This window comes from Sinocyclocheilus anshuiensis, unplaced genomic scaffold (genome assembly GCF_001515605.1).
Source record: "Sinocyclocheilus anshuiensis isolate Anshui unplaced genomic scaffold, SAMN03320099.WGS_v1.1 scaffold1035, whole genome shotgun sequence".
NCBI classification, from domain to species: Eukaryota; Metazoa; Chordata; class Actinopteri; order Cypriniformes; family Cyprinidae; genus Sinocyclocheilus; species Sinocyclocheilus anshuiensis.
The window spans coordinates 74,326-87,762 of NW_015547672.1; the positions used below are offsets into that span (position 1 = coordinate 74,326).

At 40.3% G+C, this 13,437-nt stretch overlaps 1 protein-coding gene across 2 annotated transcripts in view; it reads right to left on the minus strand.

Annotated features, from left to right (window-relative positions):
* Positions 1-943: 943 nt before the first annotated feature.
* The window catches only part of LOC107702794 (uncharacterized), a 33,987-nt gene continuing 21,493 nt past the window's right edge, over positions 944-13,437 (minus strand). The window contains exons 1-2 of one of the 2 annotated variants that reach the window (XM_016505209.1): positions 4,389-4,462; positions 944-3,387 (exon numbers count right to left, since the gene is read on the minus strand). In XM_016505209.1, the coding sequence (XP_016360695.1) occupies positions 1,591-3,354 (1,764 nt within the window). In that variant the 5' untranslated portion in view covers positions 3,355-3,387; positions 4,389-4,462 and the 3' untranslated portion in view covers positions 944-1,590. Of the gene's footprint in view, positions 3,388-4,388; positions 4,463-13,437 lie in introns of those variants that run through there. The other variant, XM_016505210.1, reaches the window with a different exon arrangement.

Here is a 13,437-nt window from a genome sequence, read left to right on the forward strand (position 1 = left end):
GTAGTCAGTCAGTTTGTGTTTTCAGTGTTCAGCTGTAATACAGCATGAGAAAAAGCTTGTGGAAAATAGAGATAAAATTCAAAGATGTACTGGGCATGCTGGTTCAAACTTTCTGTGACGTCAAATGCAATTTCTGCTACAGGTGAGATAAGAAACGGCATATATCATCCTGGCAAGAACCCTCTGTGGTACAGAAATTAATTAATTTCTGCTCAGGATCTGATCAAAGACGTTCCAATAAGACATTTGTTAAAAAAACTGACTTTAATAAAATAATTGCTTTTATTTTCGTCATATAGCAAAACTAGTGATCAACATGCTGTTATTTACACATTGCACACACACTTGTTTATTTGACACTGTACAACTTACAATCGGGAAGTTGACAACAACAAATTCCTTTCACAAGACAGTTCACTGATGAAAACACTTGCTATAGTAATTAGAGTTGTCTTTCTTTGTTTTTTGTTTTTTTTTTCTTCTTTTTATTAATTTTTAAAATAATCACAGTTTGATCAAGGAAATTTTCCCCAAATTTGTCTTTTTTTGTTTGTTTGTTTTTTTGTGTGTTTTTTTTTAAAGATGCAAATACAGATAGACGTGCAAACTGTTCACTCTTAGAGTATTCCTCACAAACTTCAGACATTTTAAACCTTTTTTAGGAACAAACATTACTATACAGCGTTCTTTTGGGTCTCAAGACAAAGATACTGTACTCAGTGGTTGAACATTGGAGGTAACCCACAACAACAGGGGCATTTTTAAAATTTGTTAGAAATTTTGGCAAGATGTTAAGTTTACAGTAAATCACCTGTGTACAGGTATTCCACCAAGCAGATTGACAGGGCACCCACCTAGCAAAGATATTCATCATTTTGCATTTCTGTGAATAAAATGGAAGATTTAGTTTCAAGCATTGTTTACAGCGTGCATGACAGAATTCTTTTTTTTAGTGGTGCAAGACCTGCATGCACATGGATGAGCGAAAACAGTGATCAGTATTAAGGCAATAGGAACATTGATCAAAACAATCAAACAGACCCTCAGGAAAAGCCTGTAATAATTTGACAGTTACTTGTTTGTGTAACTAGTGCCATAACAATTATTACTGTGCCCTGCAGTATCAATAATGCAACCCCAAGCTTTGCTTTTCAATTAATCAAGTGTTTCCTAAAGAAAATAAATCTTTGTATAAACATGGGTCTCTTGCAATTGGCACCAAAATGTTTTCTTTGACCATTTTGTCTGCTTGTTTTTGGTTTCTTTTTGTTTTATCGTTTGTATTTTTTTTCCACATGCAAGAGAATCAAAAATATACCTGAATGAAACCTTACAAATTCACCTGTGTATTCTCTCACCAAATTAAAATGTAAACTGCGAGAGAAACCAAATGAGTGCACGCAGAGAGGTTCTGATATAGCAGCACCATCTCTTCCGTTCCTGATTTGGAATGTATCAAAACACAAGAGTGGAGAAGAAACACCTAACTGTCTTTTCACAGCCCTGTCGCTCAAACTCCCTGTCAGCTTTTTCTCCTCACTCTTTCATCGCTTGTTTCATCGCTTTAGAATATCCTGAACTCCCAGCTGACTAAAATAACCTACGGTTGTAATAAATCTTCTCAATGAAGTTCTCCAGTTCTTCATCGCTCCCCTGTGGAGACTCCGGCTCATCGTACACATAGTCTGGTGGGTAGATGTAAGAAGGTGCTCTCCCACTCTGAGGAGAACGTGGTTTGGGCATAGGGAGAGCCTGGTAAGTTCGGGGATGGGGGAGAATGTAATTAGATATGACAGTGTCCGGTTGTGGGTAGGGGCTCTGGGAGCGTTGCGGGGCTTGCGCCAATTTCCAGTCCCTGGCCTTGGGCCTGTCTCTGTACCTACGGCTTGGAGGCTTCAGACCGTACCCCATGGAGCCCCCAAAGTTGTAGTCAAACGACAGAGCGGGATTTGTATAGAACCGCGGCTTGGGGGGCGGGAAGTAGACCGGGTAATAGGCTCGATATGGCTTCTGATAATAGGGGAATGAGGGATAGGCCAGAAACTGCTTCTGCGGCTTAAACCAGTAGTCCTGCTTGCTGAGCTTGCCTTTGTTTTTCTCCTTGTACCATTTCTTATATGGATCGACTGTATAAGAGGATTTCTTAGGTGACTTAGGATATTGATATGCCTGAGGCCTCGGCTTGGCTTTGAGAGGAACTAGAGGGCGGAAACGAGGGGTGTTGCTCGGGGGTAAATCCTTCCTCTTTTTCTTCTTCTCCTGAACATCGCTGATTATTTCGACCACATCGTCAGCAGGCAAGTGCAGCTTGCTGGAAATCTCTATCAACTTGTCGATGGTCTGGGGATCCATCTCATCATCATCGTCGTTATCCTCCACCTCGTTTGAGCGCTTGTCCTCAGCCACGTTGTTTAGAAGAGCCGCCGCCTTCATGTCTCTCATGTAGGACGATGCTTTCTGCTTCCTGCCCATATACTCCAGAAGCATGTCAGAGGCGATGTCTGCCAATCTCTGCTCCTCCTCACGCGCCTCCTGTGCCTCGGCCTCCTGCCGCCTCACCTCCTCCTGCTCTGCCCGTGCCCGTGCCTCCTCCTCCTTGCGGGTCAGAATCTCCTCCTCTTCTTCCACAAAATCGAAATCATCCATGAAGTTTCTGTCAAGCTGGGATGGGTTTCTCGTTCGTTCCTCCTGCCACTTAAGCTTCTTGGTCGCCTGGGCCAGTTGCTGGTTATAGGCTTTATAGCCTTTTAGAGGTGGGAGGATCTCATTGTCTTGCAGCCCGAGGTCAATGTTTTGGAAATAGCCCCTGGTTTTGCGCTGGAGGGGGTTGGCCACGTTAGACTTACTCTGCCCGGCCGTTCCTTCAGACGTATTCACTTCGTCCTCCTTCACACTCTCACTTTCATCCTTTGGTTTTTCTTGTCCCCAATTTTCCTCCCCTTGCTGTACAACCTCTGCCGATTTCTCTGTGTCCTGCTCAAGGTCTCCCTGATTCCTCATTGCATCTATCGCGAGTCCTTCTTCAAAATCCCCCTGGGTCATCTTCACTCTAACTGGGTGGTCAAGAGCCTCAAGCAGAACCGAGGCTAGAGAACTGGCAGAGTCCATATCTGAGACATGTTCCTGTCCCAAGGGTTTCTGGAGCAGGCTGTCCACTTTCCTATGTGTCCAAGCAGCTCCTTCTGCTGCCCCCGGGTCCTCTTTTGCCAAGTTGAGAGCCTCATTGATGCTGCTGCTGACTGAAGATCTCTGCTGAGGTGCAGGGCCAGCCAGGGCCAGCAGGGGGGTGAGGCTGAGGAGGAATAACAGGAGAGCTGAGGTGCTGGAGGGGTAGCAACAGCAGAACATGACCATGCAGAGAGGACAGGATGGGGGAGAGGGGAGCACCTGACAAAGACAAAAGAAATAAATGGTGATTAATTTGTGTTTTTTTTCTGAACATTAACAAGACTATACATTTTATTGACACTGATATTTTAACATCTCGTCTCTACAGCATTATAACGTGCATGAGCTGAAATCTGTTTAACTGAATTAGTATGGTAGAATATTACAACTTGCGCTTGTTTTACAGCAGTACGTTGTCAGCACAATACACTATCACTTTTTAAATCTAATTAATTGTGCTGCTTTAATTAAAGTGAGTCCACACGGAGACTACGTATAAAGGCAATATCGAGCGAATTTCCTGGTTGCCTCTTCACCTATCATTTCTAGAGTCGGATTAGCGAAACGCCACAACAAGGCGACATATGGTTAATAACTATATTAAAACAACAGTGTAAATTGTCTTTCTTGACTTGCAAGGGAATCGAAAGCATGCCTGAATAAAACCTTATAAATTCAGATGTGCTTTCTCTCACTCTCTCCTGAAATGCAAACTGCGAGAAAAACCTACTATGTCAGTCAACATATTTTTCTTTTTATTCATTCATATAAAAGCAATTTGATCGTTCATTTATTAGTTTGTACGTTCTCTCCCTCCTTTCGATTTTCAAAGAATGAACTCCCAGCCAACTAGTCTTAAGATTTATTTAAAATCCTCATTCCAACGCACACGATCCCAAAATATTATTTTTATTATTATTATGTATTGCTTTAACAAAGAAAAAACATAGACATCACATATCAAGATTACCTTGTCGGAAAGATACTGATGCGGATCGTGTATTCTTACTAAAGAAAAAAAGGCGTTTAGAAATGTATGAATGAAACGCTTGTTGATCGGTCGACCTGTATCTCCTTGAATGACTTGCACTGAGATTCAACATCATCTCAAAGTAGGTATCAGCGGAAAACTTATCTCTAGTCCTTCATGGCTTCTCTTTGTTTTTATAGGGAACTATAAACTATTTATCGAGTGCGTGTAGGAATGGCAGAGCACTTACCTGATTTCCCGAGCAAATTAGCTGGAACTCAAAACCTTGTGCTTCTTAAATGAGGTATGGAAACAACCGCTATCCTTAAGTTCATGTAAAACTTGAGTTAAAGTAAGTCAAAAAAACTTGAGTCGAATAATTCTTGTGCTTCCCACGAGAATTATTTGAAACACACTTCGATCTGTCGTGTTGAGAGATGAATGCGGAGCGTGATTTTTTCAGGACCACGGACAGCGCAACTCCCCTTTGTATAGACGCGTCTGGACACGTGATTCACGAGTCATCGCGCCGCTGTTGACGTCAGAACTCTCCATTGATAAGAATTTCGTGTCTCGTTTGAACTCAGAGGGTACGCTACGGTGCTCTGATGAATGGACAGAGATTGCATGAATGAAACAGTCTCTCCATTAAGAACGGAGCACTGTGGTACACAGTGAAAGCACCACTGCTAAATTAACTAATACAGAAATTAAATCTAATTCTAGCTGAGTTGATTGAACACTGGCGATTTGCTGTTTTGAACATTATACATTTAAGTTTAAATATCCGTTTATTCGCAATACATATGATGTATTTATAGGGTATACTATGTACCTAGCAAAATTTGACACTGTCACTTATTTAGCAGACCCTTTTGGCCTGTTGATTGTTTGCGAGGTGGCCTTAATCAGAGCTGGAGAGACACCGAACTGCTGCACCCACCGTGACGCAGGCGGTTCAGCTTCACTGCTCTACTTCCGCTCAATTTCCCGAGCTCGTTTAATTTTCCGCTCTTTGTCTCCTGTCGCCCCTGACTTTCATCCATCTGTCTCAAACGTCATTCTCATGTAATGTTTTCACATTAACATGTATTTTTGTAATTATATGCATGTACAGGTAGCTTCAGTTGACTCAATTGACCTACAAACAATCCAGAAATAGTCCAGATGTTTCATGAAGAGTGCAACCATGGCGTTCTCTCTCTCGCAATTATGCTTTTCGAGATAAGAATTTCGTCTGACGTGGTCTAGAACCTTTACATCAATACTGTAGGTTTTAGGAATAGGCCTAATTGGAAAACGCTCGCGTGGCATTGGAGCCAACAGCAATCCCGCCAATCACAGTTTATGATTCGTGTAATTGGATTAGTTGCAGTGCGGATATTGAAGTCCCACGAGCCACACTCGAAATGGCAGCATCAAAGCTGTCTCATTATAGAGTGGGAACCTTATTTCAATATTTTCAAAGGTTGCATCCAATAGACTCGTGTTCTTGAATTGGCATGAAACTTTGAGATCCGTCCTACCTAATTCTATTATATCGTGTATGTTTGCTTTTTATTTGTCTTTTATTGTTATTGTTATTTCCAGGTACCCTACTTAATCAGATTAATGAAAATGGGTTCGAATTCGAACCAAATGGGTTTTGCAGCCACTGTCACTGCAAAACATTTTTAAGAACCTTTGTAGCCTACCGTACGTACTGGTGCTTTAGAGAACCCATAAACCAATACGCTGATCTAAAGAATCCATAACGAAACATTGAAAAAGAAAAGTAAAACATTTAATTAATAAATAATAATAAAAAAATTCAAAGAACCATATACAACCAACTTTGCTTAAACTAAAATGATGCAAAGATTCACTGCAAACCATTCATTTTAAGGCTGCCACTTAAAAATGCTGCATTTTACGCTCCAGAGAGGTATACCTGCGAGGCCTGATTGTTTCAATATTTTCCAACAGCTATACGGTGCCAAGAAATAACGTATGTTATTTAAGTTGGCGGGGAAATGACCTTTTATTCTGTAAAGGAAAATGCGGCATGCAACAAAGGGGTTCACAGGAAAGCGCGTGTAGCTATGAGTGTGAATGCGTGTCCTTTTCTACCTTGGTGGCGAATAATTTAAGAGCTCCAAGGGCCAAGGGTCAGATTTTGATACGGCTTGGCATTATCGACTGCCACTCAGCATTAGCGCAGTTGTGACCCTTAACCAGCGCTCTCCATCCCCCGCGCTGACTCACCTCCTCCTAACTGCCCATGCACTTCATGCAGGACCCAAAATGCCCACTCAAGAAGAGAATGAATACATTATATGTTAAAAACTGAGGCAAAACAAAGAGAACTGGGCAAAATAGCAGATAAAGGCGCTTTTGAAGTTTTTCCTGGGTATATGGGATGATGAGAGTTATTGTTCACACCTACACAAGGAAAAGATTCCTCAAGTTTTTGTGGGCTCTGCAAACATATTGGCTGCAATTATGAAAATGTATGTTCAAATACACTCAAAAAATGTCCACTGCCTAATGGAAGTGACATAAAACGCGCTCATGAATAAAAGAATTCATACTCCCACAAGACTGAAAAAAGCATCGTCCTGGGATCGATTAATTCTCCCATTTCACATTTTACTCAGCTGCGGCTCGAGCTTAATGGTGTGTAGCCCAAGCCTTGCGCCCACACACGAGCACCGCATCTGTGTTGGCAAATTCTCGTAAGCGACTGCTCTCTTGAGGCATAGGCTCTGATTTATCAAAAATGTCTGACTGAAAGGTGCCTCAGTCAGGATTGAGCCCCGTGACACATTTAGGCACTTGATGCTGACGATTTAAACCGAATTATGTGAGCTAATTTCCACGTAAATATTGACAAAGAAGAACCAGACACGAGACAGTTCATTGTGTGTCAGCATGCGCTCTTTGACCGTTGCCACTGGACTAACTTGCGGCTAGCAGTGATCTGTTTGTTTTATTTATTCTGTGCGGTGTCCCAATTTCAATCATCTCGACCCAGGGGAGTGTTTGACCTCGGAATATCTCAATATTTACAGTTTGAACAGTTCGTTACACTGCGAATGAAGCGTAGTCAGTCCTCGCGCGCGCCGTCATTCATAGGACAGCTGTTCTGCGCGCTTCTCGTTCACCAAAAGTGTTTACCTATTGTCGCGTTTTTAATTGATGACTTTTGTCAGCAAAAATATTTTATGGATAAATGGACAGATGATAACGCCAACATGTTCCTTGTGTTCTGTCGCAGAAAACGACATTTTGCGCTGTAATAACTAAGCCCGCTAGCAGTTGTTGAAAGGACAATAATGATCATTGTAAACTAAATTTCGTTTCCGAATATATTTGCGTTCAGCATCTCATGCGTTTTTGTTTAGAGAACAGACCAAAGCGCCTTTTCGCCGAATTATGCGATGAAACCCTTTGGTCAGTGACATATTACGTCGGAGGTGGGCTTCGTATTTGGAGTTAATGAGCCGATTGATATCAGCGAGACTCACATAATGCAAATGTTTTTAGTTAATTAATTTATCTGAATTGTTGTAGGTTGAACTATATGTTTTAATATTGAACATTATCTATTTCAGTTGTAATACCCGTTGTTATTGTTTTGGTGAATGTCTTTTTCTGATTTCATAAAAAGTGTGCCCCTTATGAAAACGTAATCCCCCACCGTTATATACATGTTCTGGCAACGGCCCTGCTATCCAAAATGTAGATGTGTTTGTTTCTTCATCTGAACAGATTTGGAGAAATTTAGCATTACATCACTTGCTCACCATTGGATCCTTTGCAGTGAATGTGTGTCAGCATGCGCTCTTTGACCGTTGCCACTGGACTAACTTGCGGCTAGCAGTGATCTGTTTGTTTTATTTATTCTGTGCGGTGTCCCAATTTCAATCATCTCGACCCAGGGGAGTGTTTGACCTCGGAATATCTCAATATTTACAGTTTGAACAGTTCGTTACACTGCGAATGAAGCGTAGTCAGTCCTCGCGCGCGCCGTCATTCATAGGACAGCTGTTCTGCGCGCTTCTCGTTCACCAAAAGTGTTTACCTATTGTCGCGTTTTTAATTGATGACTTTTGTCAGCAAAAATATTTTATGGATAAATGGACAGATGATAACGCCAACATGTTCCTTGTGTTCTGTCGCAGAAAACGACATTTTGCGCTGTAATAACTAAGCCCGCTAGCAGTTGTTGAAAGGACAATAATGATCATTGTAAACTAAATTTCGTTTCCGAATATATTTGCGTTCAGCATCTCATGCGTTTTTGTTTAGAGAACAGACCAAAGCGCCTTTTCGCCGAATTATGCGATGAAACCCTTTGGTCAGTGACATATTACGTCGGAGGTGGGCTTCGTATTTGGAGTTAATGAGCCGATTGATATCAGCGAGACTCATCGGTTCCCTGCCATCAATCTCTCTTTCTTTCACGGAGAGAGAGGATGGATCAGCTCGCCCATAACATTTGGACTTGGTGCAAGCGATGTTCAAATAAAGCACGCATTTACATTAGTTCAGTTAATACGATTCTGAAAAATAAAAATTGTGATGTCTCACATTTTAAGAGACAAAAAGGCCAAGACAACGCATTACAAATATTTTACGTATTTTGTGCATTCACCCCTTACAAAACATAAATAGCCTATCTAATAACCTGTCGTCAGTCTGTTATTAATGATAGCCTATGTTGTGAATATTAGTGCAGACTTGAATTTCGAAAGAAATGACAGAAAAAAATCATGTATATTATTATGATACGTAAAGTTTTAATATATTTCGCAATGACTTTTAATTCAGTAGGCTAAACAAAGCCCGTAATATGCAGGCTGATGGATAATATGGAATCCAGTATGTAGCCTACAAATCACAAATTAGCTCACAAAATGTAGGCTATGAAGATCAACTTTTAAATGAATGCCAAAAAAAGTAAATCTCAAATATGTTTTTTATAAATAATATTTATAAATAAGTGGCCGAGAAACAATCACATGAAGTCGGAAAGACAATAGTGATTATATAATTCTTGTGTTTTGCCATATTTAATGTAAAACACGTGTTTATACATATTTGTAGTTTCGTCATACATGGGTCTACAACCTAAATTCATATTTTTTTCTTTTCTTTGTTTCTCTTTATTTTTTCAAGACAAAGGAATGCTGACATTTTAATGAAAGGTTACAAGAAAATGTACACATTGAAGTATACAGATAGAATTCAAAATTGTACCTGTATTTTCATTAGCTTTAAATACTAAATTAAAGACTTCAGTATATTGTCAATGATGTATTGTAAAGAGGATTTAATAAACTGCTTTCTCCTGGAAATAAATCCAGGAGAGGGCGCTATCATTACGTGATTCCAAGCGTTGTGACTCATGGTTCCTCTGTGATGTTGCCCATTTCACATTTAAAGTTGGCAACAAGGCAAATATTAGGAGAGAGAGGAAAAACAGCCTATCAAACTGTTTTCATCGTTGACAGAGATTTTAAAAAAGATATGGTAGGCTATGCGTCTTCTGAAAAGCCTTTTGAAGATTTAAGTCGACGGAATACACAAATGAGCAAATTAAGGCCTATCATAAAAATAAAGATGAAACAAAAGACGATAAACTGCAGAATAAAACGTAAACAAGAAAAAAAAAGTGTGGCCATTTAAGTGTAGGCTACAGCCTTAAAAAGTAAAAACGAATGATTCAAAATATATTTTTTTTCGTCACCTTCAATTATTATAGAATCGACGGTGTCGGACTAAGTGGAGCAATCCAGTTATGAACCTGCAGGTATCGTCTTCATCATTCTTGTTTTCTTCCACATGTTCCATGACTTTCGGTGTTTACGGAGCACACGACGCGCGCATGCGCACCTCAGCAAAACACACATACACAGTTACGCGCCATAAACACGCGCGCCACGACAACACCAGCGTACAAGTGTCCTCCAAACCTCCTTGTAGGAACGAAAACTGTTATCGGTTATCAGCACGGAACCCGACTGGAAGGGAAGTAATTTGAAAGATGCTTTAAACTGGGTAAATTGCAGATATGACTCATCCAAGACACCCACAAGCCTCTGATCAATCGAATGGGAGGGAGGGGAACGAATTTGTGTGTGTGAGAGAGGGAGACAGGGAGGGAGAGGCAGATAGAAAACGCAAAAAGATGAATGGAAGCCACCGTCAGTATGCGTTACATTCCCCAAGCCAACAAAAAAGAGAAACAAATGTTTATAACTGCGTGAAATGTATAGTCACGTTTTCTTAAAATTCCATGAGAGGAAAGAGGAGCTCTAGACAGACGTTTCCCCTCAGTTTTTGTCACCCTGACGCCCTCAACACCCCAAATGTCTGATAGTCCAGATGTCAGAAGACCCTGTTGTGAACATGTGAACATGACCATTGGTTTCACTGAAACATCTGCCAAACATCTCGCTACAGTTAACCATGAAAAGTAGTATTGCAGCACTTTGTTACACTTTTTCACTGAATATGTTCTTATTCATCAAATAGCTCCAAAAGTGTAAGTCCCCTCTATTATGCTATCCATGCATATATAGTGCAGGACTCGTTTAAAACATTAATTTGTGTAAACATTTATGTGGCCAAATTTAAATAGACACTGATTGATCAAGTTAGTCTTTATGATGAATCATTCTCTCTAAATATTTATTTATTTATTTATTATTGGTCTCTATAATTCCTTTTAGTTACACAAGTTTTTAATAGTGAAAAAAATGTTTCTATATATATTGAACATTATCTATTTCAGTTGTAATACCCGTTGTTATTGTTTTGGTGAATGTCTTTTTCTGATTTCATAAAAAGTGTGCCCCTTATGAAAACGTAATCCCCCACCGTTATATACATGTTCTGGCAACGGCCCTGCTATCCAAAATGTAGATGTGTTTGTTTCTTCATCTGAACAGATTTGGAGAAATTTAGCATTACATCACTTGCTCACCAGTGTATCCTCTGCAGTGAATGGCTGCCATCAGAATGAGTTCAGACAGCTGATAAAAACATTAAAATAATCCACAAGTAATCTACAAAACTCCAGTTTATCAATTAATGAAAAACTGCACATTTTTAAGAAACAAATCCATCATTAAAGCCGCTTCTGGGTGAAATAAGAGTCCATAATCTAATCAACCCATCACAGCGTGTCGATGTACAGCCATATCGCACTGCTACAAGTGTGATATTGCGTTTATACAACAGTTTGATGGCAAAGTGTGTAAATACATAAGAAACAACAGTGTGTTTTTAAAAACCCTCTTTTGTGCAGAACTACTTCCTTCCGCCACAGATTAAAATCTCAAATTGACATCTGTTAAGGGTGATTTCCTATGACAGTGCTGCTCAATGCATTTGTTGGCTGTGTCAAATAACAAATAATAGATTAATGAGATCAGAGAGTGGCAATTCGATTTACACAAATGGATTACAATTCATGTTTAACCACTATAGAGACATCAGAGTCAGCGGCAAATTCCAGAAGATCTGGATGAGTTGAGGCTCTGAAATGGCTCTGAAAACATAGAAGAAAATTTTCAAATAGACATAAACTTTCTAAACAAACCGCATATTTGAAGTCTATACAAGTACATTCTGGCATAAAATACTCTTAAAACTACATTCTGTGACACACACTCCTCCAGCCAATCAGATTTAAAAGACCAGAAACAAATGTTGTATAAATATACTGTATATATACAGGTCATTTTTTGCCAGGACATTATCCATTCATTTTAAGGACATTTCTGTTAACCCTAATACGCAATGAAGTGCAAAATTCAAAATACAGATAAAACACCTGTAAAAAAAAAAAAACAGTACATTGTACCCTATTTTTACTCCTTTTTTAGAGTGAATATTATGGATGGTAGATTCAAACTTCAGCTGGAAGCAAGTTTTTTTTTTTTTTATACAAACATGCCACTTTTCTCTTCTCAATATGTTAATTAATGCACTGGAGTCATGTGAATTACTTGTGGATTATTGTGATATTTTTTTTTAGCAGCTCCAAATCTGTTGCAATGAAGAACCAAACACATCTACATCTTAGATTTATATTTACATTTATTCATTTAGCAGATGCTTTTATCCAAAGCAACTTATAATTTGGGGAATACATCAAGCGGTTCATCTTAAAGAGACAAATAAACACAGGAAGTGCTCGTAATACCAAGTTCAAGGCATTGTTCAAATAAGTACAAGCTAGACTGGGGATTAAGTAAAGCAAAGCAAAGTTTTCGTTTTTTTAGGCTGAAGTCAGATGGTGACGAAAGAGATAAGTTTTCAGCTGTCGCTTGAAAATTGTCAGGGAATCAGCATTTCGGATAGGGGTGGGAAGATCATTCCACCAGCCAGGAACGGTGAATGAAAATGTTCTGGAAAATGATTATGTTCCTCTTTGTGATGGTACCACGAGGCGTCGCTCACTAGTGGATCTCAGACTTCTGGAGGGGATGTAGATTCGTAAGAGTGAGTAGAAGTAGGCGGGTGCTGAGCCTGTGGCTGTTCTATATGCAAGCATCAATGTCTTGAACTTGATGCGAGCTGCAACCGGTAGCCAGTGCAGGGAGATAAAGAGAGGTGTGACGTGGGCCCTTTTGGGATCATTGAAACCCTGTCAAGCCTCTGCGTTCTGAATCATTTGTAAAAGTTTGATTGCACATGATGAAAGTCCAGCCAGAAGAGCACTGCAATAGTCCTACCTTGAAATGAAACGGGCCTGGACAAGAAGTTGTGCAGCATGCTCCATTAGGAAGGGCCTGAGCTTTCTAACGTTGTGCAGTGCAGACCTGCATGGTTGAGCTGTTTTTGCAATGTGGTCTTTAAAGATCAGCTGGTCATCAAACATTTGACGAACCTGTGAAATCATGCTGTAGAGTTGGAGTGGCAGGGAAGACAAGGAGCTCAGTCTTTGCCAGGTTTGCCAGGTTGTGATGTTCTTTCATCCATGCCGAGATGTCCGCCAGGCAGCCTGAGATCCATGCAGTTACCGTGGGATCATTTGGTTGACATGAAAGATAGAGCTGTGTGTCATCAGCTTAGCAATTGTAGGAGAAACCATGTGCCTGTATGATGGGTCCCAGTGATGTAGTGTATATGGAGAAGAGGAGGGGTACAAGAACTGATCCCTGAGGAACCCCAGTGACAAGTTGATGTGCTTTGGATACCTCCCCTCCCCAAGCCACCCTGAAAGACCCACCAGTGAGATAGGATTCAAACCAGCGAAGAGGAATCCCTGTGATGCCCAGTGAAGAGAGGGCAGACAGGAGGATCTG